A 24,271-nucleotide genomic window follows, 5' to 3' on the forward strand; every position below is an offset into this window, starting at 1 on the left:
AGGGATAGAGGGATAAAGAAGGTTGAAGAGGTCGAGTCATTGGTGAAGCTGAGCTCCAGTGAGAACATCACAGTTGGGCCCTCTCTCCTAAGAAAGGAAGTAGTCCTAGGAGTGTCTTGCAGGGGATGGGGAGATCCCACCCAGTCATGGAACCAAGATGGTTACTGACCATAGGCTTGGCAGTTCATATGAATTATCTCAGTTTTTTTTTAAATTTTTTTTAATGTTTATTTTTGAGACAGAGAGAGACAGAGCATGAACGGGGGAGGGTCAGAGAGAGAGGGAGACACAGAATCCGAAGCAGGCTCCAGGCTCTGAGCTGTCAGCACAGAACCCGACGCGGGGCTCGAACTCACGGACCGTGAGATCATGACCTGAGCCGAAGTCGGACGCTCAACTGACTGAGCCACCCAGGCGCCCCATGAATTATCTCAGTTTTAAGCCACCCCGCGAGTTGTTATCACCAACTCATGGAAAAGTAAGAATCAGAAGTCAAGTGACAGGCCCCGGGTCACAGAGCCAGAAGGTCTCAGCACCCAGATCTGACTCTTTCAATCTTACCATTGTCACCCCTGTCTCTGAAACCACACACCCAGACTGCCCTCTGGATGCATCTAATCTGGTGTCAGCCTCCCGGTGGCCCCACCAAAGGGGTTCCTTCCCCAACTCAGCCTTCGATTGAGGTTTGTATTGGTATTTCCCACATTCCAGCATTTCTGTCTTGTACCTCTGCCCCCACTTTTTGCCATCAACACATAGCTCTTTTCCTTTAAATAATTTCGTTTTTTTAGGATGTATGTGTATTTTAGGGTAAGCAGGAAATCTGTACCAGTTGCCATAAATAGAAGAAAATCATAAAAATTAATGTCATGCGAACAAACAATGCTACTAAAATCTAGCTAGAAACTTGCTCTTTGTTAAATAGGGGCATTTTTCACAATAGCCAAAAGGTAGAGGCCACCCAGGTGTCTGTTAGTGGACAAATGGATAGATGAAATTGGTCTGTACATTCAAAGGAAAGTTACTCAGCCTTAAGAAGGAAGGGAATTCTGGATACATGCCACAGCATGGATTGACTGCAAAGACATTACATTAAGGGAAATAAGCCTGTCACAAAAGGACAAATATTGTGTAATTCCACTTCTAGAAGTTTCCTAGAGTGATAAGATTCCGAGTAGACTGGTGGTTGCCAGGGGGCTGCAGGGAGGGGGGTAGGGAAAGTTGCTATTTCATGGGGACAGAGTTTCAGTTTGGAAAGGTGGAAAAGTTCTGGAGACACATGGTGGTGAGGGTTGTATAGCATTGTGAATGTACTTACTGCCACTGAACCGTCCACTTAAAAAACGGTTAAACTGGTAAATTTTATGTATATTTTGCCACAATAAAAAATTATTAAAAATCAGGTATCTAGTTTTCTGAGTCCAATATACACTTGATCTTAGCCAAAAGGCCGAGAAGCGATTTTCTGAGTCCAATATAAAAGATTGAGAAATGAAAAGATAAGGACGCAAGGCAAGAGACAAGTTAGAGAGAATTCAGCTCTAAATGGAGGCTTCTCCTGGATGCAGCCAGGATTGAAAAACAATGAACAGCGAGTGACTTCTTCATGGTGTGACTCAGTTTAGGTAATGTCCTGTTGGGGGTCCCACTTACTGTCCTCTTGCAGATCACGGGGTGAGTAGCCCCCATGGGGAGAGAGAGATGCTTCCCTAGGGATGGTGTGTGGCTCTCCCAGGATGGGGAGAGGGAGGTGGCTTGCTGCTTCCTCCCTGCCTGGGGGGCTGAGCAAGGGACTGGCACGCCTCCTAAAGCTGAAGCATCTGGAATGTTTTATAGGGGAGGTGGAGGCAGATCAGCCTTCTCAGGGGAAGCTGGACTCAGGGGAGCTGCCCCTGAGCGCCTGAGGGATGGAGAAGAGCTGGGCTCCTGCCCAGTACGTGTGTGTCCCAGCTGGGACAGAGCGGGGAGGTGGATACGAATGTGGCAAGCCCATCCAGAGCTGGGTGGAAGTTGGACGGGGCCGGACCACGAAGGCAATCTGGAGCCACTGCTGGCTTTTGAGCCGGGGAGTATCTTGGTGGTGATTTCCAGGGTCTGGGGTGCACGGTGAGGTAAAACCAGCACTGCAACTGAGGCAAGGCTTCGTGAAGTTGGCACAGATCCCAGGTGGGAAATAGAGGGGATTTGGCGTGAGCAGGGCCTCATCCTGAGCCCTGAGAGCAGCCTCTTGGGCTCGCAAACAGCACGAGGAGGAAGGCTGCTGGTGTTATAGCCTTAGATAGAGGTGGCCAGGAAACCTCAGAAATGAAGGGCCTGGAGGTCATGGCCTGGGTTGTGGCCACAGAAAACCAAAGTGCGGAGAAAGGCAAGGACTTTCCCAAGTCGTTTAGCAAGAGTGTGGCCAAGGGTTCGGGACAAAAGTGCACAGGTGTCTCTGCAAAGCCTTTACCCTGCAGCCTCTTGCAGTGGGAGAGGGAGTGTGGAACCTGCATGCGTGGACCTGTGCTCCCCTCAGATCTTGCTGCCCTCCAAGAGGCAGCTCTCTTCCCCCTTCCCAGAGAGGCCTGAGCTACCTGTGGGTGGCACTTGGGTTGATGCTGGAAGGGCCACGGGCTGGGGGAAAGAGGAGAGAGACCCTGTTGGGACCTGCCTGTCTCCTCCTTGCTGCAACCCCTTCTCATCCCGGGGGGAGAAAAATACTTTCCTGAGCCGGAATTTGCCCAGGGAGTCTGGCTGGACAAGAGAGAGCACCCTGCCTCCCACCAAAATACACAGATTCTTCCCCTTCCCCTTAGGATCCTGCACAGGAAGTGGCTGGAATAGGACCGGCTGACCAGCCTTCCAGCCCCGAGTCTGGCCACATTTTCTGAGCGCTGTTCCGAGCAAGACCCTGCCCCGGAGGGCTCTGCATTGGGTAATTCCGGGCCAGGCTCTTGTCCTCTCCAGACCTCAGTCTCCCCCATGTGTGAAACAGGGGAGCTTTGTGGAGCGCTGCTGGTGACTTCGCAGCATTTCCTTTTATAAGCCCCACACTACCCCATGAGGTGGTACTATCTCTCTCTTTTCCTTTTTAAAGTGTGTTTATTTATTTTTGAGAGTGTGTGTGTGTGTGTGTGTGTGTGTGGACAAGGGGCAGAGAGAGAGGGAGAGAGAGAATCCCAAGCAGACTCTGTGTTGTTAGCACAGAGCCCTACTCGGGGCTTGATCTCATGAGCCCAGAGGTCATGACCTGAGCTGAAATCAAGAGTTGGATGTTTAACCCACCAAGCCACCCAGGCGCTCTTACGTGGTACTGTCTTATCTCCATTTTACAGAGGGGAAGCTGAGGTTCAGAGAGTTTCAGTAACTTGCCCAAAGTCCCCCAGCCAGTAAATGGCAGGCTTGGTATTTGAACCCAGGCAATCTGACCCAGCCTTTGCCTGAGGTCCCGGCCATCATCACTCTCATTGATTGTCAGTTCAGGCAGGGGTCATTCTCCCTTTCTGCAGACGGGAAAACCGAGGCTGAAGAGGTGCAGAGCAGAGGCAGGTCTTGAAACCTTGTGGGGTGCCACGAGGGCCAGCTCTCCCCCCTTCCCCCACTGATATCAGACACCTCCTTGAGGTACTGCCATCCCCAGGAAGTGCTGCAGGAGCTGGGGAGTGAAAGCAAGAAGTGTTCTGAGCCCAGAGACCAGAGGAAGCAAGAGGCTGCAGTGAAAGAAGAAGTGAAGTGAAGTGAGAGCGTGTTGTGTTGTGTGGGGGCAAGGAGAGCAGAGAGAAGGGGAGGTCTGAGAGCCCGTGCCGAGCACTGAGGGGAGCAGAGAGGAGGCGGCCGGCAGAGACATCCAAGTTCCCTTTTGTTCTGTGGACCCGAGCTGGGAGCCCGTGGCAACAGGACAGCAGCAGCGGCTTCACAGGTCAGCCCCATCCAGCATCTCTATTCCCCACTCCCTCACCTGTCCTTATCCACCCGGTCCCCAGCAGGTGCCTGCCGGGGCCCAGGATTGGTGACATCCTGGGAGCAGCAAGCTGGGGACACACCTCATTCCCTTCACTCTCTGGGGGCAACTCCAGATCCCTGGGAATGTAGAAATCTATATTTAAAAAAAAGAGAGCAATTTATTAAAAAAAAATTTTTTTTAACGTTTATTTTATTTTTGGGACAGAGAGAGACAGAGTATGAATGGGGGAGGGTCAGAGAGAGAGGGAGACACAGGATCTGAAGCAGGCTCCAGGCTCTGAGCCATCAGCCCAGAGCCCGACGCGGGGCTCGAACTCACGGACCGCGAGATCATGACCTGAGCTGAAGTCGGACGCTTAACCGACTGAGCCACCCAGGCGCCCCAAAAGAGAACAATTTAAACGAAGGAGTGTTTAGGCACTAGGTTCAAATCTTAGCTCCCTGCTGCAACCTATGGCAAGTTATTAGACTTTCCTGGATTTCAGTTTCCTCATCTGTACAGTGGGGTTAATCTGGTAGCCTGCACCTTAGATGACATTGGGAAGGGCCGGGATGGAGTTTGTACTGGGCAAACGGGAGCTGGTGCCATTCCTCTCAGAGTGACCTGGACTGGAGCCCGGGGACTCTATGTCTCAGGGAAATGGCTCCAGTGCTGGCTTAGTCACAGACTAAGTTGGGCCTTGGCGTGGCCTCCCTTTCGCCACCTGTAAAATGGGGCTAATAATGGTATTTGTCAGGGCTTTCCTGCAGAGACCACAGGTTCAGTCCTCACCCAGGCTGGGGTGAGGCCAGCCGTGGGGGCTCCAGGAGCATAGCTGGCTCAGCAGGCCTGGTGCTGCCGGGGAGAGGGCAGGCTGCGGGGGGGGGATGCACGGTCAGCCCCAGGGAGGAAGGCAGGGGTTCCCAAGGCATATGCTCAGATGTATCCCCAGCTGGGGCTTTGGGTCAGAGCCCTAAACTTGCAGTGGGATCATGGAAATGTCTATGTGTCTCTCTCCCTGGGAAATAGGTGTCCTTGGCTTCAGTTTACAGATGGGAAGCCCTCAAGCACAGAGAAGTAGAGTTATTGCCCCACGTCCCAGCCCAGGCACTGAATACTGGAAGTGGCTATCAAATTTGCATCTTCTAGAGGCTCTAGTCTGCACCCTGTTGTTTCCTTATCTCTTTGTTGACCTAGATAGAGGCTTACTCATCCGTAGAACAACCCAACCATCTTTGGGAGCCTGTGGCACACAGCACTGGACTTGGAGCCTGGGGCCCTGGGTTTGAGTCCTGGCTTGACCACGGGACTGCCGTCACCTCCCAGGCAAACTCCTGTGTGGTTTCCCGTTTCCGCACAGTCAACTGGAACCGTCTTGGACATCAGGTAGGGGGTTTCTGTTTCCCAGGGAGCTTCAGATAATGAATTGTGGGCCACGGTGAGACGGGTGAGGGTGTGGGGCAATGCTGCACGGTGGCTTCTCTGAAGGGCAGGGGAGAGGGGTGTGTTAAGCAGAGGTGAGGATTGCGATTTGCCCCCTGGGAAAGGGAGTGGTAACCACAGCTATTTGAGGGGTCTAGGAGAGGTGTCACTTCTGCTTTGACCTTGATTTCTCCAGTTGGTGGTGGGGTTAGGCCCCTCTTCCCTCTGTAGACACAGAGCAGGGTGGCCAAGGGCCTGGGGAGCTGGCTTTACAGTCCAGACCCTAGAGGTCAAATCTGCACCATTGTCTGGGCCTCCATTCACACAGTGAGGGGGTAGACAAGATGACCCGAGATCTGTCTGCACTGTTGGGTCCTCAGACTTCTTATCTGAAAAGTTTTAAATTGTTTCATTCAGCAGCTTCCTTTGTCCCCTCAAATGTTTTCCCTCCTGTCTTCTCTGAGGTTCAGAGAGGGCAAGTCAATTGCCCAAGGTAACACAGCCTAATAAATAACCAAGTGGCCAAATGAATAAGAACCCAGCACTCTGTGACTCCAAAGTCTCTATTCTCTTTTCAAATCAACACATATATTAATAGTGTTAAGACACATGTACGACTACCCGGGAAAAACCATCACATCCCCATCTCATACTGTACTCCGGGATCGATGCAAATGGACTGGAGGTTCCAATGTGAAAAATGCAAACTTAAAAGGACTAGGAGAAACTTAAGAGAATTCCTTTGTAATGTTGGAGCAGGGAAGGCCTTTCTAGCTACAACTCAAAATCCAGAAGACCTAAGAGAACATGCTGCTAATTCTGATTACATAAAAATTATACATACAAAAAAAGACTCCTACCAGCAGAAGGACCATGTGTAATGTTAAAAGGCAAATGACAAACTAGGAAATATATTTGTAACTCACACAGTAGACAACGAGCTAATTTTCCTATTATGTAAAGAGTTTTGAGAAGATAAGGAAGAGTCAAACCTGATGTAAAAATGGGCAGATGTGGGGCTCCTGGGTGGCTCAGCTGGTTGGGCGTCCGACCCTGGCTCAGGTCATGATCTTGCGGTCTGTGAGTTCGAGCCCCGCTTCGGAGCCTGTGCTGACAGCTGGGAGCTTGGAGCCTGCTTTGGAATCTGTGTCTCCCTCTCTCTCTGCCCCTCCCCCACTCACACTCTGTCTCTCTCTGTCTCTGTCTCTCTCTCTCAAACAGAAAGAAACATTTTTTTTTTTAAAAAAAAAGGGCAGATGGTGAACTTGCACACGTGGGAAATGACATCAGAACAGCTGCACTTTGGAAAGAACCAAAGACTGGAATCAACACAACTAGCTGTTCACAGGGCACCCACTGAAGAAGTTAGGGTTTATCCCTCCAACGTTAGACTATGAAGTTGTAATAGTAAAAAATGGAAGCTCTAGGAACTGTTACAGAAAGCTCTCCAAGATATATTTTCAAGAGAAAAATGCAGAGTGCAGAACAGTAAAAAGTGTGCTTTTTTTTAATAAAATGAGGAGAATCATATATATGTGCTTATATATATATTTTTTAATTTTGTTTAACGTTTTTATTTATTTTTGAGACAGAGAGAGACAGAGCATGAACAGGGGAGGGGCAGAGAGAGAGGGAGACACAGAATCTGAAACAGGATCCAGGCTCTGAGCTGTCAGCACAGAGCCCGACGCGAGGCTCGAACTCACAGACCGTGAGATCATGACCCGAGCTGAAGTCGGACGCTTAACCAACCAAGCCACCCAGGCGCCCCCTTATATATATATTTTTAAGTTTACTTCTTTTGAGAGAGAGCAGGGGAGCAGCAGAGAGGGAGAGAGAGAGAGAGAGAGAGAGAGAGAGAGAGAGAGAATCCCAAGTGGGCCCCACACCGTCAGCACAGAGCCCAACACGGGACTTGATCTGTGAGATCATGACCTGAGCCAAAAACAGGAGTTGGACACTTAGCTGACTGAGCCACCCAAGTGCCCTATGTGTGCTTATCTATATATGAAACTTGGCAAAGTCCACAAAACACTAATGATAGTAGTTACCTGGGGGTGACTAACGAGGAACCGAGTGGTTGGGTGACACGGGCAGCAGGGATACTATGATTTTATGTGCTTGTGTGCTTATTTATTGTTTATATTTGAAAGATGTAAATTCCAAAAGCAAAGAGCAAATAAAAATCGAGAAATATACAACTATAACGCAGGGTAACTTCAGAAAATACAGGCAATCAAAACTAGTACCCAGAAGTGACCCCTGAATCTTCCACATTTTGCATATATGAAAAAATATGACTTTTACAAGGGTTGGATTACACTGCTTTGCAACATGGTTTTTGTTTTACGTAAGCAATATGTCACCATTATTTTTTCCATAATGCTAGTCATTTGGAGCATTAAAAAAAACTCTAAGTTGGGGCACCTGGGTGGCTCAGTCGGTTGGGCGTCTGACTTCAGCTCGGGTCATGATTTCACATTCCATGAGTTCGAGCCCCGCGTCGGGCTCTGTGCTGACAGTTCCGAGCCTGGAGCCTGCTTCGGATTCTGTGTCTCCCTCTCGCTCTCTGCCCCTTCCCCACTCATGCTCTGTCTCTCTGTCTCTCAAGAATGAATAAACGTTAAAAAAATTAAAAATAAGTAAAAAATAAAAGAACTCTAAGCATTAAAAACTTGCTTTTCTGTTTTGAAGATAACACATGTTCGTTGCAGAAAATTTGAACTATACAGAAAACATAAAAAAGAGAGTAATCCTCCTTCCCATAACATTATTAGCATTTTGGTGACCATTCTTCTAGATACCCTCCTAGGCTTAAGCATGTATATTTGCACACATTTCCATACGTGTGATTATATTGTGAGTGTTATGTTCAACTTGCTCTTTTCAATGCGTAATAATATACTATGTTCCTCTTTTATGTTACTATTGACATCATAACTTTCGATAGTGACGTGGCGATCCAGTGTACTGTATTTTTGAACTTCTACTTTTGAAAAAATGACAAATTCATAGGAGGCTGCAAAAAAATAGTACAGAAAGATTTTGTGTATGCTTCACCCAATTAATCTGTATAATCTCCTCCTTCTCCTCCTTTTATTTGTTGAAGCCTTCCTCCTGGAAACTTCTTTTCTCCTGCTCCCTTCTGGACAGGATATACCTGGTCCTGCTGTCCAACCTACAACCGGGGGAATAGCTTTGTCTCTTCTCCGCTAGGGTTTCCTGTGTCCTGTGTTGTCTTTCACAAGTCACTCCCTCATTCTGTTGGAGCGCGTCCTCCAGCAGCTTTCTGAAAGAGGGTGTATGTTTTAAAATACCTAGTGATCCTCGGTTGACCGCTCACCTTTAAGAGTGCGGTACTAAAGCCTTATTGCTTGTCAGGGCTGATAACTGGGAAAGCTCCAACCTGAGTTTGGTCCTGGCCATTTCACTGAGGAACATCAAAACCTCAGTAGCTATAGGATACTTTTCTTGGAATAGCCAGTTCTTCAGCAAAGAGTTTTCTCCTGGCTTAGAGCATCGTCACCTGGCTGCTGCAGGCTTCTGGAAGCTGAGTGGAGGAAGTGGTAAGGAAGGGATATGGCTTAATTTTTCTATACCTGAATGGCATCCCATCCTTGCCCTCAGGTCCTCTGGCATGCACGGTTTCCCGGGAATGAACTTTATGTTGGAATGCGGTTGAGGGTGGTAGGGTGGTGATGACAACAGTCCTGGGCACCCCGGGTGACAGAGGAGATCTGGGGCCCCAGCTGGTCATTTAAAAGACTCACCACCATCAATCCCCCATTTTTTTGCCTTCACCCTTCTTTTAGAGGTTCTCGATGCCTCTGGTTCTCAAGTGCTCCCAGGGCTCTAAGCCTTCTCCCTGTCCCCTCCCCTTTTCCCCTCCCTCACTCCACACCTCTCCCCCCTGCAGACACTGGGGCTCAACTCTTTACGGTTGGCTAAACTGATTACCGGTGGTCACCTGCTTGGAGCCTCCAAAGTTTTGCTAACATTTCTCACCTGCTGTTGACTTCTTTCCTCTTCTGTCTTTGTGGCTTTGTGCCCGTTTATCCACTCACTCTCATTTAGTGGAGTTTCGGGGGGTTGACATAGATTTGCTATAGTTAAGCAGACGTTTATTGGTTTATTTTAAAACTACAGAAAATGAAGGCTGAGAGGGACAGACCCCTGCCTAAAGTCACACAGTGAATTAATGACACAGCTCAACAGGGTTACCTGTTGCTTGCTCCCAAGCAACTTCCCCCTGGGTGAAGTCAGCGCCCTGGAGAAGCTCCCAGACAGACCATTTTTTTGGGGAGGGAGAGTGACTCAGACAAAGCTGGTAATGGTGGGCATTTCTGAACAAACAATCTGGGATTCTTGGAGTCGCAGAGACCTGGCTCAGGGAGCCTAAAGCAGAGCAAACCCACTTGCTCTCTGAGCCTCAGTTTCCTCATTTGTGAAATGCAGGAGTAATGAGGATTAATTAAAATGCTACATGTCTTGGGGTGCCTGGGTGGCTAGCCGATTAAGCATCGGCCTTCGGCTTAGGTCGTAATCTCATGGTTCTCAAGTTCAAGCCCCACATCAGGCTCTCTGCTGTTAGCACTGAGCCCGCTTTGGACCCTCTGTTCCCCTCTCTCTCTGCCCCTCCCCTGCTTGTGCTCTTTCACTCTCTCTCAAAAATACATAAACATTTAAAAAAATATATAAAATGCTAGATGTCCTACCTTTGGGACATGCCGGACACCTAGAAGTTAGAGCTCACTCTTTTACCATGGTGACAATGGCATGCATCTTTTCCAGGTTGGAAACTAGTTTTTGGAAGAGACTGGGAACAGGACATGGATGACCATAGGGTCTTTTTCCTCTGCCTGTGCCTCATGATTGCTCACAGTGACACAGTGGGTAAGGGGGTGCTGCTGAACTGGGGGGCAATCCGAGCCCGGGCCCGTGGCTGTGATGTGAAAGGGGGACGCCCTAAACCAAGGGAGCTTGAAAGAGGGCACTGAGGTCTCCCAGGGCAGCAGCAAGGCTGAGGCTGTGGTAGAAGGGCCCAGAGGCTGTGGGGACAGAGGCTGATGTGGAGGTGTGACCTGCCCCGCAGAGGAGTCCCAAGAACCCCTGAGCTGGATGAAGACCCTGGAGATGATGTCCAGGAACCGCAATGTGACTTCGCTTCGTGGGTGAGTTGGGCGGCCCTCCCCGCCCCCCTTGAGTCAGCTGTGCCTCCCAGCCACAGCTTGCGCCTTGAGTCAGTGGTCCAGGGTTGTCCAGTGTAGACCATTAATCCATTTATTCGACATTCAGTTATTGAGTACCTACTGTGTGCCCAGCATGAGGCTTGGAAGATGCAGGTTAACCACGTCCCTGCCCTTATCAAGTTTGCTGTCTGGTTTAGGGCCTTTAACTATGGATGCCATGAAATCAGGTGCAGAATCATGGGTCTCTGCATTTTCCTGGGAAGGAGTTGCAAAGCTGGACTGAGCTCTCGAATGCTCTCGAAGCTCTGGGTGAGGGGATGGTGCTGATTGGACTGGCCGGGGGAGCACAGGGACTATGTGGCATTTCGCTCAGTCAGCAGAAAAAATCCAGAAAAGTCTTCCTGAAGGAGGTGTCCAAAGACCTGGACCTGAACAAGAGGTGATCAGGAGATGTGTGGGGTGGAGAGGTAAGAGTGTGCCAGGGACACTGTGTGTGCAAAGGTCCGGAGGTAGGGGTAGCAGGTATGGGCTGGGCGAGGCCCTGCCCTTATTGGCTGTCTGGGGCCCCTCTTGCCCCCACGCCCACTCCAGACCCTGGCCAGCTCTCTCACCCTCAGGCTTATCCGGGGCCTGGAGTGCAGCCTGTTGAACACCAGCTTCGGGGGCAAGAACCTTACCTTGCAGACGCACAGCATCCAGACACTGGCCTTCAAGCTGGGCTGTGACTTCACTGGCCTCGCACTGAGCAGTGCGACTCTGGAGCGGGTCCCCCAGGTCAGAGGGGGCCGGGAGATGGAGGGCAGCCAGGGTCTCGACCCTAGAAATCCTCCAGGGGCTTCAGGTCTGGACTTTCCCCCAACTAATCTGGTCTGGCCTAATAGCTGTGAGTTGCCTCTTCTGTAAAATGGGGCTGACATTCCTCACACGAATGGTGGAAAGAGAGGGTGCTCTGTGGCCCCTCAAGGGCGATGTCCTCTTCCTGCTTCTGCAGGTCCCCGAGGGGAGGCGGCAGTGGGAGAGGCCAGGGAAGCCAGGGTCCTTGGAAGACTCTGGTGTGATTCCTGCTGACCGTCTGGGCGCTGAGGGCTGACGAGCTCCATCCCCAGGGGCCCCAGTTGGGTGGGGTAAATCGAGGCAGGGGCAGCCTGGAGGGAGGGCCTGGGATCTCAGGGAGTTGGGGAGGAAGTACAGCCTGGGAGGCGAGGGCTCTGCAGGTGGAGCCTCCTAGGGATGAAATGCCCCAGGGAAAGAACAGGATGGGAAGGCTTCGCAAGGAGTGGGGAGCAGTGGACGTGTTGGGGCCGGGTGTGGCTTAGCCCGTCCATGGCTGCCCGTAGGCCTCGGTGCCGCACGCCATGCAGTTCCCGGCAGAGCTGACCCAGAATGCCTGCAGGACCCGCCCCAGGGAGCTGCGCCTCATCTGCATTTACTTCTTCACTGACTACTTTTTCCAGGTCAGTGCCACACGGGGGCCAAGCAGGGTAGGTGCCGGCCCCTTCTTGAGGGCACTGCAGGCATCCGTACCATTGCCTGGCCTCTGCACAGGGACCAGCACCAGGTGGGACCAGCCCATTGTGCAACCTGAGCCAGCCGCTGTCCTTTCTGGGCCTTGGTTTTAGGAGAATGGTGTTGGGGGTGCAATTACAATCAATCTACCCTGTATGTGTCTGTCCCTAGATGGGAGACAGACAAAGGTGTTTTTAACTTTGGCTTTGAAAGTGAGCGAGGACAGACGGAGGCTGGAATGCACTGAATCCATGGCGGAGAGGTGGGGGGTGGGTGCTGAAGGGACAGCTTTCCAGGTGGAGGGGACAGCACACGCAAAGGCTAGGAGGCTGGCCCACATGTGAAGGCACACTGCTGTTCTCACCCGGGGGAAGGGGCTGGTGAAGGGGGGCTCTCGGACCTCAGCCGGGGTCTCCATGCATCCATCCTCTCTAGTCAGCCCTTCTGCTGTCCTTCCAGAGTATCAACTCATCTTTGCTCAATAACTATGTCCTGGGAGCCCAGCTGAGTCACGGACACGTGAACAACCTCAGTGAGCCGATCAACATCAGCTTCTGGCACAACCGAAGCCTGGTACTGTGGGGGGTGCCCCCATTTCCACCTCACCCCTGCCCCTTGTGGCTCCTGTTGAATTCTGGCTCAACTAAACCCACACCCATGGAAGCATTTCGAAAACAAACCATTTCAAATCGATCACAGTTTGAAAATTCCTGTCAAAGGAATCAGAGAGAGAAGTTTTGCTTAATTTATTTTTACTTACCACATTAGGCAGGATTCTTTGAGTTGCAAGTGATACAAAGCCAAGTCAAGCCAGCTTAAACACAGAAAGGATGGGCTCATGCAGATGAAATGTCCAGGGCTGTCCAGCTTCAGGCCTGGCTGGATCCAGGGGCTGATGCAATGCCATTCTGGCTCAGCCTCTTTCCATCGCTCAGCAATGGTTTCCTATCTCGGATCTCTACTCTGGTAAGATGGCAGCAAAAGTGCTGGACTTCCATCCCCTCTTCCCAGGAGGCTCTTCCTCATCAGTGCAAATGAGGGTTCCAAAATGGAGTCCTTAGGGTCCAGCTGGGTCATGTGTCCATCCCTGCACCATCACTGCACACAGGTGGATGGAACGTGTGGCTTGGCCAGGCCTGGGTCACACGGCTTGGGGACGGGGCTGGATTCATCTGATCTGCCATGGGGGCAGGTATGGGTCTTCAAGGGAAGCTCAGAAGCTGATCCTGGAGTGAGGGAGAAGGGCTGCTGGGTGAGCACGAGCCCTGGTGTCTCTGCTCTCCTGGCCCTGGCATTCCGGAAAAGCCCAGAGACTCTACCTTCTGCCCTGACTTTCCATCAGCTTCATGAGACTGCTCTGCACTCTCATTTTCTCCATCATCCTTCCCTTACTTTCCTCTGAACCTTTGCTCCCGCAGTTCCCTTTATCTGGATTGCCCTCGTTCCACTTCTGCTGAGATCTGATGTGTCCTCAAAGACCCCAGTGCCCCAATCGTCCCTTCCCTCCTTGGGACTCCCCTACCCCTTGCTCAGTGGTTTTCCACGGCACTTTCTGTGTCGTTCCTCCCACCCCACCACCCCCATGGCTCAGCATCAGGGCTGTCTGTGGATGAGTCTCTTTCCCGCCCTGGGCAGTGCACCTGCAATATCGTTGTTCCCCATGAGGAGGAGGAGAAAGGGCACAGTTGGTTGTAGAGCGCCTACTGTCCAGCCAGAGCTGGCCACTCAAGATTCCTCATTGCCCGTAATTTAATACCCTCTTTGAGAAATTGTGTGTAGAGAATCCCATTTTACAGATGAGTAAACTGAGGCACAGAGAAGCTTGGCAACTTGCCCAGGTTACTCTGAGAGTCCATAGTGGAGGTGAGTCTGGAATCTGGGTCCGTCTGGCCAAAGCCCAGCCAGTGCCTTGTAAGATGCTGACAAGGGTGCAGTTGAATCAGCTTTGGCTCCCACAATTTCCAGACTCTGATCCACGGCCCTCCCCCATACCCAACTCCACCATCTCCCCTTAGGAAGGCTACACAGCGACCTGTGTCTTTTGGAAGGAAGGAGCCAGCAAGGATCACTGGGGGGTCTGGAGCCCCGAGGGCTGTCGCACAGAGCAGCCGTCACCTTCCCAGGTGCTCTGCCGCTGCAACCACCTCAGCTACTTCGCTGTTCTCATGGTATGTGTGCATCCAGTCTGGGTGATGGGAGTCAAAGCTGTAAAGGACCCCATGTCTAGGCAAGAGGAGCAGGGCATAGGCAGGTGCAAGGGACAGACAATCCAACTCAAATGGGCTTAAGGAGAAAAAAAGAGAAACGTATGAACTCCTGTAGCTGAAGAGGCTATATTGGGCTTCAGGCATGGCTTGATCAAGATGTTCAATATCACCAAGACAAGGCTCTATATCTCTCACCTGTGTTTGCTTTGTACTGGCCCGGGCTTCAGATGGAATTTCCCTTCAGGATAATTATATGGCTGCTAGCAGATCCAGGCTCGTGTCCTACTAGCTTTCAGGCCAGTAGGCTCTAACTGGCTCTTTCCCAATTCTGCCAGCTAGTTTGGGGATTGAGTCCCACTGGCCTGGAGTGTGTCACATTCCCATCCCTCAACCAATCACTCTGGACAGGAGGAGGGAGGGCTCTGATAAGTCAGGCCTGGTGCACTGTCCACGCACAGTGTCCATATATGTCTATGTGCATAGACAGCCAGGCAGGGGAGGTTCTCATAGAGAGAGGGGAGATGGGAGTTGAGGGGCGCAAAAGCCACCGTATCTGCCAGAGCTTTTTCTTTCAAGTCAGGACCATGGTAGGCTTTGTGGTGGGGCAGGGGAGCTTGGAGCTGAGGTCTTAGCAGGTCCCTGTGGGTGCGGGGAGGGCATTCCCATGCTTCTGTCCTCCATCCCCCCTTCCTTCCTGCAGCAACTCTCCCCGGCCCCGATCCCCGCAGAGCTGCTGGCGCCTCTTACGTACATCTCCCTGGTGGGCTGCAGCATCTCCGTCGTGGCCTCGCTTCTCACTATCCTGCTGCATTTCCAAGCCAGGTATTCCCCTGCCCCCGTGCCAGGACCGCCCACCCGCTGCTGCTCAGCACCCCTCCTTATCCAATTGATCCCCCAGAGTGGGGTGGACTCCTCCAGGGGATGGGGGCAGGAGACCAGCCTTGCTGTGTGGCTGCTGTTGGATCCCCGCGACCTCTCAACCTCAGCGTTCCCATCATTGTGTGTCCGTGAGCCCAGGGGTGGCACTGCCTGGGTGACGTCCCCAGGCCACGGAAGGGCATGCTCCCGCCCGCAGGAAGCAGGGTGACTCCACAACACACATCCACATGAACCTGCATGCGTCTGTGCTGTTCCTGAACGTCGCCTTCCTGCTGAGTCCTGTGCTGGCCAGGGCCGGGGCAGCATGCACAGCACTGGCGGCCATCCTGCACTTTGCGCTGCTCAGCTGCCTCACCTGGATGGCCATCGAAGGCTTCAACCTCTACCTCCTCCTCGTGCGCGTCTACAACATCTACATCCGCCGATATATGCTCAAGCTGTGTGCAGTGGGTTGGGGTAAGCAGAGCCGCCCTCCGCTCTTGCTTCCTGAGGGTTCCAGCCACACAGGCAGTCTACCCTCTCCTGCCCTTCTCTTTCTCCTCTTCCTCATCAGAGCGACCATGAGCACTGATCATCATCCCTGCCAACGCTCACCACTACTTTCTACACTGCTTTTCTAATCATCGGTTCTACTTCCAAACCTCCATGGCGACCTCCACCCTAACACCTCCATCCCCTCCACCCCCAACACCTCCATCACCTCCACCCCCAACACCTCCATCACCTCCACCCCAACACCTCCATTCCCACCACCCCCAGCACTTCCATCCCCTCCCACCCCCAACACCTCCATTCCCCCCACCCCCAACACCTCTATCTCCTCTACCCCAACACCTCCATCCCCTCCACCCCCAACACCTCCATCCCCTCCACCTCCAACACCTCCAACATCTCCATTTCCCCCACCCCCAACACCTCATCCCCTCTACCCCAACACCTCCATCACCTCCACCCCCAACACCTCCATCCCCTCCACCTCCAACACCTCCAACATCTCCATTTCCCCCACCCCCAACACCTCATCCCCTCTACCCCAACACCTCCATCACCTCCACCCCCAACACCTCCATCCCCTCCACCCCAACACCTCCATTCCCCCCACCCCCAACACCTCCATCCCCTCTACCTCCAACACCTCCATCCCCTCCACCCCAACACCTCCCTCCCCCCCACCCCCAACACCTCTATCTCCTCTACCCCAACACCTCCATTCCCCCCACCCCCAACACCTCCATCACCTCCACCCCAACACCTCCATCCCCCCCACCCCCAACACCTCCATCACCTCCACCCCAACACCTCCATCACCTCCACCCCAACACCTCCATTCCCTCCACCCCCAACACCGCCATCCCCTCCACCCCCAACACCTCCATCCCCTCCACCTCCAACACCTTCATCACCTCCACCCCAACACCTTCGTCACCTCCACCTCCAACACCTCCATCCTCTCCACACCTCCAACATCCCCAACACCTCCATCCCCTCCACAGCTCTATCCCCTCCACCCCCAACACTTCCATCCCCTCTACCTCCAACACTTCCATCCCCTCCACCCCAACACCTCCCTCCCCCCCACCCCCAACACCTCCATCCCCTCCACCCCCAACACCTCCATCCCCTCCACCCCCAACACCTCCATCACCTCCACCCCCAACACCTCCATCACCTCCACCCCAACACCTCCATTCCCCCCACCCCCAACACCTCCATCCCCTCCCACCCCCAACACCTCCATTCCCCCCACCCCCAACACCTCCATCCCCTCTACCTCCAACACCTCCATCCCCTCCACCCCAACACCTCCCTCCCCCCCACCCCCAACACCTCCATCCCCCCCACCCCCAACACCTCCATCACCTCCACCCCCAACACCTCCATCACCTCCACCCCAACACCTCCCTCCCCCCCACCCCCAACACCTCCCTCCCCTCCACCCCCAACACCTCCATCCCCTCCACCCCCAACACCTCCATCACCTCCATCCCCTCCCACCCCCAACACCTCCATTCCCCCCACCCCCAACACCTCCATCCCCTCTACCTCCAACACCTCCATCCCCTCCACCCCAACACCTCCCTCCCCCCCACCCCCAACACCTCCATTCCCTCCACCCCCAACACCTCCATCACCTCCACTCCCAACACCTCCATCACCTCCATCCCCTCCCACCCCCAACACCTCCATTCCCCCCACCCCCAAAACCTCCATCCCCTCCCACCCCCAACACCTCCATCCCCTCCCACCCCCAACACCTCCATCCCCTCTACCTCCAACACCTCCATCCTCTCCACCCCAACACCTCCATCCCCCCCACCCCCAACACCTCCATCCCCTCCACTTCCAACACCTCCATCACCTCCACTCCAACACCTCCATTCCCTCCACCCCCAACACCTCCATCCCCTCCACCCCCAACACCTCCATCCCCTCCACCCCCAACACCTCCATCCCCTCCACCTCCAACACCTCCATCACCTCCACCCCAACACCTCCATCACCTCCACCTCCAACACCTCCATCCTCTCCACACCTCCAACATCCCCAACACCTCCATCCCCTTCACAGCTCTATCCCCTCCACCCCCAACACTTCCATCCCCTCCACCTCCAACGCCTCCATCACCTCCACACCTCCATCTCCTCCACCACCAATACCTCCATCCCCTCCACCTCCACACCTCCTTCACCTCCGCACCTCCAACATCTCCAACACCTCTATCCCCTCCACCCCCAACACTTCCATCCCCTCCACCTCCAATGCCTCCATCACCTCCACACCTCCATCTCCTCCACCACCAACACCTCCATCCCTCCACCTCCACACCTCCTTCACCTCCACACCTCCAACATCTCCAACACCTCCATCCCCTCCACCCCCAACACTTCAATCTCTCCATCCCCAAAACCTCCATCACCTCCACACCTCCAACATCTCCAACACCTCCATTCCCCCCACCCGCCCAACACCTCCATTCCCCCCACCCCAACACCTCCATTCCCCCCACCCCCAACACCTCTATCCCCTCCACCCCAACACCTTCATTCCCTCCACCTCCAACACCGCCAACATCTCCAACACCTCCATTCCCTCCACCCCCAACACCTCCATCCCCTCCACACACAACACCTCCATCCCCTCCATCTCCAACACCTCCAACACCTCCACACCTCTAACATCTCCAACACCTCCATTCCCCCCACCCCCAACACCTCTATCTCCTCTACCCCAACATCTCCATTCCCTCCACCCCCAGCACCTCCATCCCCTCCACGCCCAACACCTCCATCCCCTCCACACCCAACACCTCCAACACCTCCAACACTTCCACACTTCCAACATCTCCAACACCTCCATTCCCCCCACCCCCAACACCTCCATCCCCTCCACACCCAACACCTCCAACACCTCCAACACTTCCACACTTCCAACATCTCCAACACCTCCACTCCCCCCACCCCCAACACCTCTATCCCCTCTACCCCAACACCTCCATTCCCCCCACCCTCAGCACCTCCATCCCCTCCACACCCAACACCTCCATCCCCTCCACACCCAACACCTCCAACACCTCCAACACTTCCACACTTCCAACATCTCCAACACCTCCACTCCCCCCACCCCCAACACCTCTATCCCCTCTACCCCAACACCTCCATTCCCCCCACCCTCAGCACCTCCATCCCCTCCACACCCAACACCTCCATCCCCTCCACACCCAACACCTCCAACACCTCCAACACTTCCACACTTCCAACATCTCCAACACCTCCACTCCCCCCACCCCCAACACCTCTATCCCCTCTACCCCAACACCTCCATTCCCCCCACCCCCAGCACCTCCATCCCCTCCACACCCAACACCTCCATCCCCTCCACACCCAACACCTCCAATACCTCCAACACTTCCACACTTCCAACATCTCCAACACCTCCATTCCCCCCACCCCCAGCACCTCCATCCCCTCCACGCCCAACACCTCCATCCTCTCCACACCCAACACCTCCAACACCTCCACACTTCCAACATCTCCAACACTTCCATTCCCCCCACCGCCAACACCTCTATCTCCTCTACCCCAACACCTCCATCCCCTCCACACCCAACACCTCCATCCCCTCCACACCCAACACCTCCAACATCTCCAACACCTCCATTTCCCCCACCCCCAACACCTCCATTCCCTCCACCCCCAACACCTCCATCACTTCCACAGCTCTAACACCTCCATTCCCCCCATCCCAACACCTCCATCACCTCCACACCTCCAATATCTCCAACACCTCCATTTCCCCACACCAACACCTCCACACCTCCACACCTCCATCCCCTCTACCCCAACACCTCCATCACCTACACACCTCCAACACCTCCATTCCCCCCACCCCCACACCTCCATCACCTCCACACCTCCAACACCTCCACACCTCCAACACCTCTAACAGTTCCATCCCCCCCACCTCCATCACCTCCACACCTTACCTCCAACACCTCCAGTCCCATCGCTTCCAACACCTCCACCATCACCTCCACCTCTAACACCACCGTCACTTCTTCCATCGTCTCCACCACGTCCACCTCTAACACCATCAACTCCACCACTGCCACTTCCATCACCACCTCTGACTCTAGCATCACCTTCACCACCACCTCCACCGTCACTACCATCCTCATCCTCGTCTTCACCACCATCTCTGGCGTCACCGTCACTGGCACCTCTACCACCATCCTAGCCCTTCTTTAGCATCTCTTGTTTCCTCACGAGTTCTCCCAACCCTCTGTCCCACTAGCCCGATCTCCCCACTGCTACTGCCATTGCCATCCCACCCGAGAGCCCTCACTAACATCATCTTGAAGAGCTGTCTCCTCTCAGAGCTCCAGGTTACGGGCTTTGAAGCTGGACAATATGGCAGGGGCTGGGGGCTCAGAACAGTCCCTTTCCCTCCCCACTTGCTCAGTGGGATTCTGTCTTAGCAGCCCCAGGGACCCATGACAAGCCTTTCTCTGGGGTCACCTGACAGATGCTGAGAACTCTGTCTCATCCCTCAGGGGTCCCAGCCCTCCTGGTGCTGCTCCTTCTTGTTGACCAGAATTCAGTGTATGGACCTCACACAATCCCACTCTTCGACAGCCGGGGAAATGGCACGGGCTTCCAGAACCATTCCATGTGAGTACCTTCAGGGCTGTGGCAGGCTCTCTGGCTCTGGTGGAAGGACCCAGGGGCTCTGAACAGGGTGTGCTGTAGGCAGGACACTGGCTGTGGGGCAAGCAGGGGACCAGGGCTCAGAGAGGGGGTGGTTTCCAGGGGCCTTTGCCACACCTTCTGCTGGATCCCCGAAGCCTCCCGCAGAGGCAGGCTCTCATCCTAGGCTGGCTAACCCTAGAGAGCCCTGGCATGAACTCTGGTGCTTGCTCATGGGCCTCCCAAGCCAGGGTAGCAGGCCCTCCACCTCCTGGCAGCACAGAGGTCGGCCCAGCGCCCCCTCCCGCTCTCAGACCTCACTGGGGGAGCTCAGCCTGCGCCTGACTCTGCTGTCCTTTCCCACCACCTTGCTGTGCTCACTCAGCCTCCTGCACCTCCCGATCTGTGCCTGGCATAGCACTGCCAGCCCACAGACCCTCCTGGTCAGAGACAGTGCTGCAAGGGCTGGGACATCCCAAGGACAGGGCTCACGTGTGTGTGTGTGTGTGTGTGTGTGTGTGTGTGTGTGTGTGTGTGTCGGCGGGCCTGGGGGTCTGGGGGGGGCCAGACTCTGTTGCTTCTTCCTGTGCTCTCGGACACTAACCTTTCTCTTGCTATGAAGTTTCTAACAGCCAATGTAGGGAGAATAGCTTAATAACCTCCCGTTGACCTAGCTCCAGTATTCGGCTGTCCATCCTGCTTTCTTTCCTGGCTGACACAAGCTCAGGACTGCTGAGGGCCAACTCTGTGGCAGGCCTCATGAATTATCCTGTTTAAACCTTGCAGCAAGGAGTGGGTCCTGTTGTCAGCCTCTGTTTACTGTTAGGGAAACTGAGGCACAGGCAGCTGATGAACCCTGCCCAAGGAAACCCAGATGGTCAATGGCAGAGCTGGGACTTGGCCACAGGCAGGATGGCTCCAGAGCTCGGCCCCCCAGCCTCCAGGAAGTGAGAACTCTGGGCACCGAGTGGAGGCAGAGTGGGGTTTATTCCTCACGGAAAGGGTCAGGCTGCTTCGTCAGAGGAGGTGTGACTTGGGGCTCCTTAACCATGTAGTTTTTTAAAAAAATGTTTTAAGAATTTTTATTTGAGACAGAGAGAGAGAGAGAGAGAGAGAGAGAGAGAGCGAGCACGAGTGGGGGAGGGGCAGAGAGAGAGGAAGACACAGAATCTGAAGCAGGCTCCAGGCTCTGAGCTGTCAGCACAGAGCCTGATGCAGGGATTGAACTCATGAACCACAAGATCATGACCTGAGCTGAAGTCAGACGCCTAACTGACTGAACCACCCAGGTGCCCCTCACCATGAGTTTTAATGTAATATGTGCTGTGTGCCCTGCAGTGGGGACAGGAAGGACATTATTGCTGGGCTCTCAGAGCACTCCCCACTCTAAGGACCAGCTTCTCCCAAAGCTTCTTCCTTCTTTCTCCTTTCCCTCTCATCTGGCTTCGTGACTTTTATTCTCCTGCATTTAAAAGACCCTTCCTATGTAGATATGTGTTCCTGAACACAAAAAGCAATAACAAAAACCAACCTTGAACATACTCCAGTGCCCGCTGACGGGACACTGGTTAGTAAATTGCGATAGAGCCACCCCTGCTGGATTGTCACACTGTGGTGAAAAGGAATGATCCATGACCACACTCAGTCCCTTGGATAAATCCCCAAGATCACATTCAAGAATGGTGGCTGCCGCAGCAGGGGCTCGAGCAGGCGACTGTGACAGGGACACAGGCATTGAGCCTGGGACTTCAAATCCCACCTTTGCCTCTTACTAGCGCATGTTCCTAAGCCAGAGCCTCAGTTTCCTCATCAGCAGGACGGGGATGGTGATGCACCTGCCTCATGGGGTCATCGTGAGAACTGAATGGGCTAATCCACGGAAAGTATGGGACACGGTGTCTGAGTGGGTAAAAGGTACCACCTGTCTTGCAGGTGTCTTGGGGAAGCAAAGGGCATGAAGCCCTCAGGGAGGGTCTAGGAGCAGGGCTGGGGCCACTGCCAGGCCTCTGCTCTTTCCTCAGTCCTCGGTGGCATCTTCCTGCTGTTTCTTCTCTGCTCCTCGGTCCACACATCGCCCTGACTGCCCCTCCACCAGGCTGCCCCGACTTGCAACAGCTTGTTTGCTGCTCAGAGCCCAGCATGTCGGCCCAGTCTAGGTGGGGAGGGGTCCACTGCACAGAGATGCTGATTGGATGGTGATGACCGTGTGGTGGGTGGGAGGAGGAAAGAGGGCCCCCGGGCCAATGATCTGACAGTATCGTACAAGTTGGCAGTTTGGCTGGCCGTGGAAGGGGAGAGAGGTAAGACGTAGAAAGGAGAGGAAGAGTTTTCAGGTGGGCTAAGGCATGGAGGCATGAGAGAGCCCTGTGTGGCTGGAAAGGAGAGCTTGGGGGGCTTGAGGCAGGAGGCTGAGGTGGCAGGTGGGGCCTAATGTGGTGGCCTGGCTGGAAAGCTGGGCCCAGAACTTCACCACACGTGTGGTCGGAAAAGAAACAACGGGTCTGGGCCAGGAGACAGGCCTAGGTTCGGGAGCCCATCCAGAGGCCCAGAGACCAGGATCTCCTCCCCACGCTGGCCTTGGGAGCCACACCGACCCTGAACTTCACCCCTCCTCTACAGATGCTGGGTGCGGAGCCGCTGGGTGCACAACATCTTGGTCATGGGCTATGGTGGCCTCACATCCCTTTTCAACCTGGTGGTGCTGGCTTGGGCGCTGTGGGCCGTGCGCAGGCTGCGGGCGCAGGAGAAGGTGCCGGGCACCCGGGCCTGCCGAGATAGCGTCACCGTGCTGGGCCTCACCATGCTGCTGGGCACCACCTGGGCCTTGGCTTTCTTCTCCTTTGGTGTCTTCCTGCTGCCCCAGCTCTTCCTCTTCACCATCTTCAACTCGCTGTACGGTAGGTCCTGCGGGAGGCGTGGAAGAAGCCCCAAGGGGTGTGCACAGCGGCAGGTAGATGTTTAGCCCGAAGGGCTTCAGGCCAAGGGGGCGAGTCAGGGGCAGAAATCCAGCTCCCCTGCCAAGCTGGTTTGGGGGCTCCTTCTGCCCATGGGAAGGAGCATGTCCTTCTAATTGGCACAAAGGCACCTTCTGGCCTAGTGGTGGCTGGTCCTCCAGCTTCTACGCTCTGCCCCTTCTGGCTTCCAACAGTAAGGGGCCCTAAGAATGACTCCTGGGCCTCAAGGAAGCTCAGCTCACCCCCAGCGAGGAGATCCCTGGATTCGGGGTGGGGCGCCACGTTGCTCCTGCCAGTGTCCCCCTGACCAGTCTTTTGCTTGCAGGTTTTTTCCTCTTCCTGTGGTTCTGCTCCCAGAGGTGCCGCTCAGAGGCAGAAGTGGAGGCAGAGATGGAGGCGTTCAGCTCCTCTCAGACGATGCCGTAGTCTGGGCCCGCTGGCCCAGAACCCGTAGCCTCTCTGGCTGCCTGCAGCCCGAGACTCTGGCTCCCACCAGAGAAGGTGGCAGGTCAGCTGCTGGACACCAGAAGCCGCTGTGCCCTCCAGGGAGGCTTCCCTACCTCCATGGCTTCCCCGGCCCCAGAGGGCAGGGCATTCTGCCCCGGGACAGGTGCAACCCCGCTGGGGGTCAGCAAACTTTACTGGGGCGCCTGGGCCCAGGGTACCTGGTCAGGCCCATGGGTAGAGCACTGGCTTGGGAGTCAGGAGGCCATATTTCGAGGCTTGGCTCCGAGTCTTACTGTATGACCTTGGGCCTGTCATCTCCCTGACCCTGGTTTCCACATCTGTGACATGGGGCAGATGGCTTCGGTCCTGCCTAGCCCAAGAGCTTTGTGAAGACTGAGTAAAACCAGGGAAGAAGGTCTTAGTGGGCCCCGTTACTTCCAACTGCCTGCTGGGGGCGGGGTCTCTGCCCATCTGCCCTGGATATTTCCTGCTGGGCCCTGCCACCTTCCTTCTGGGGAGGGCCAGACCACATCTTGGCCCAGGGTCCCCAGCCCAGAGCTGA

General features: G+C 54.4%; 1 protein-coding gene and 1 pseudogene across 3 annotated transcripts; one reads left to right on the plus strand and one right to left on the minus strand.

The window, feature by feature from the left end:
• Window positions 1-1,325: 1,325 nt before the first annotated feature.
• On the minus strand, window positions 1,326-1,462 carry LOC122209250 (annotated as a pseudogene).
• Window positions 1,463-3,497: 2,035 nt separating this feature from the next.
• ADGRG5 (adhesion G protein-coupled receptor G5) lies at window positions 3,498-24,026 on the plus strand. Of its 3 annotated transcripts, none has more exons than XM_042919792.1 (13): window positions 3,498-3,898; window positions 5,120-5,308; window positions 10,136-10,237; window positions 10,437-10,515; window positions 11,151-11,307; window positions 11,871-11,987; window positions 12,499-12,612; window positions 14,055-14,207; window positions 14,947-15,068; window positions 15,322-15,581; window positions 20,176-20,293; window positions 22,928-23,205; window positions 23,588-24,026. In XM_042919792.1, the coding sequence occupies exons 3-13, from the start codon at window positions 10,174-10,176 to the stop codon at window positions 23,686-23,688; spliced, it is 1,563 nt and encodes a 520-aa protein (XP_042775726.1). In that variant the 5' UTR covers window positions 3,498-3,898; window positions 5,120-5,308; window positions 10,136-10,173; the 3' UTR covers window positions 23,689-24,026. The 3 variants fall into 3 exon arrangements, with proteins under 3 accessions (XP_042775726.1, XP_042775727.1, XP_042775728.1); XM_042919793.1 differs by having other exon boundaries at window positions 5,124-5,308; XM_042919794.1 differs by lacking the exons at window positions 3,498-3,898; window positions 5,120-5,308; window positions 10,136-10,237 and having other exon boundaries at window positions 10,246-10,515; window positions 11,125-11,307.
• The last annotated feature ends 245 nt before the right edge of the window (window positions 24,027-24,271 follow it).

This window comes from Panthera leo, chromosome E2 (assembly GCF_018350215.1).
Source record: "Panthera leo isolate Ple1 chromosome E2, P.leo_Ple1_pat1.1, whole genome shotgun sequence".
NCBI classification, from domain to species: domain Eukaryota; kingdom Metazoa; phylum Chordata; class Mammalia; order Carnivora; family Felidae; genus Panthera; species Panthera leo.

Bases quoted from the DNA above. Each gene is read 5' to 3' on its own strand.
- ADGRG5 (XM_042919792.1), top strand. From the start codon at position 10,174: ATGGATGACCATAGGGTCTTTTTCCTCTGCCTGTGCCTCATGATTGCT. The intron at 12,613-14,054 runs GTACTGTGGGGG...ATCTCCCCTTAG, and splicing joins TCTGGCACAACCGAAGCCTG to GAAGGCTACACAGCGACCTG. The intron at 15,582-20,175 runs GTAAGCAGAGCC...CTCATCCCTCAG, and splicing joins GCTGTGTGCAGTGGGTTGGG to GGGTCCCAGCCCTCCTGGTG.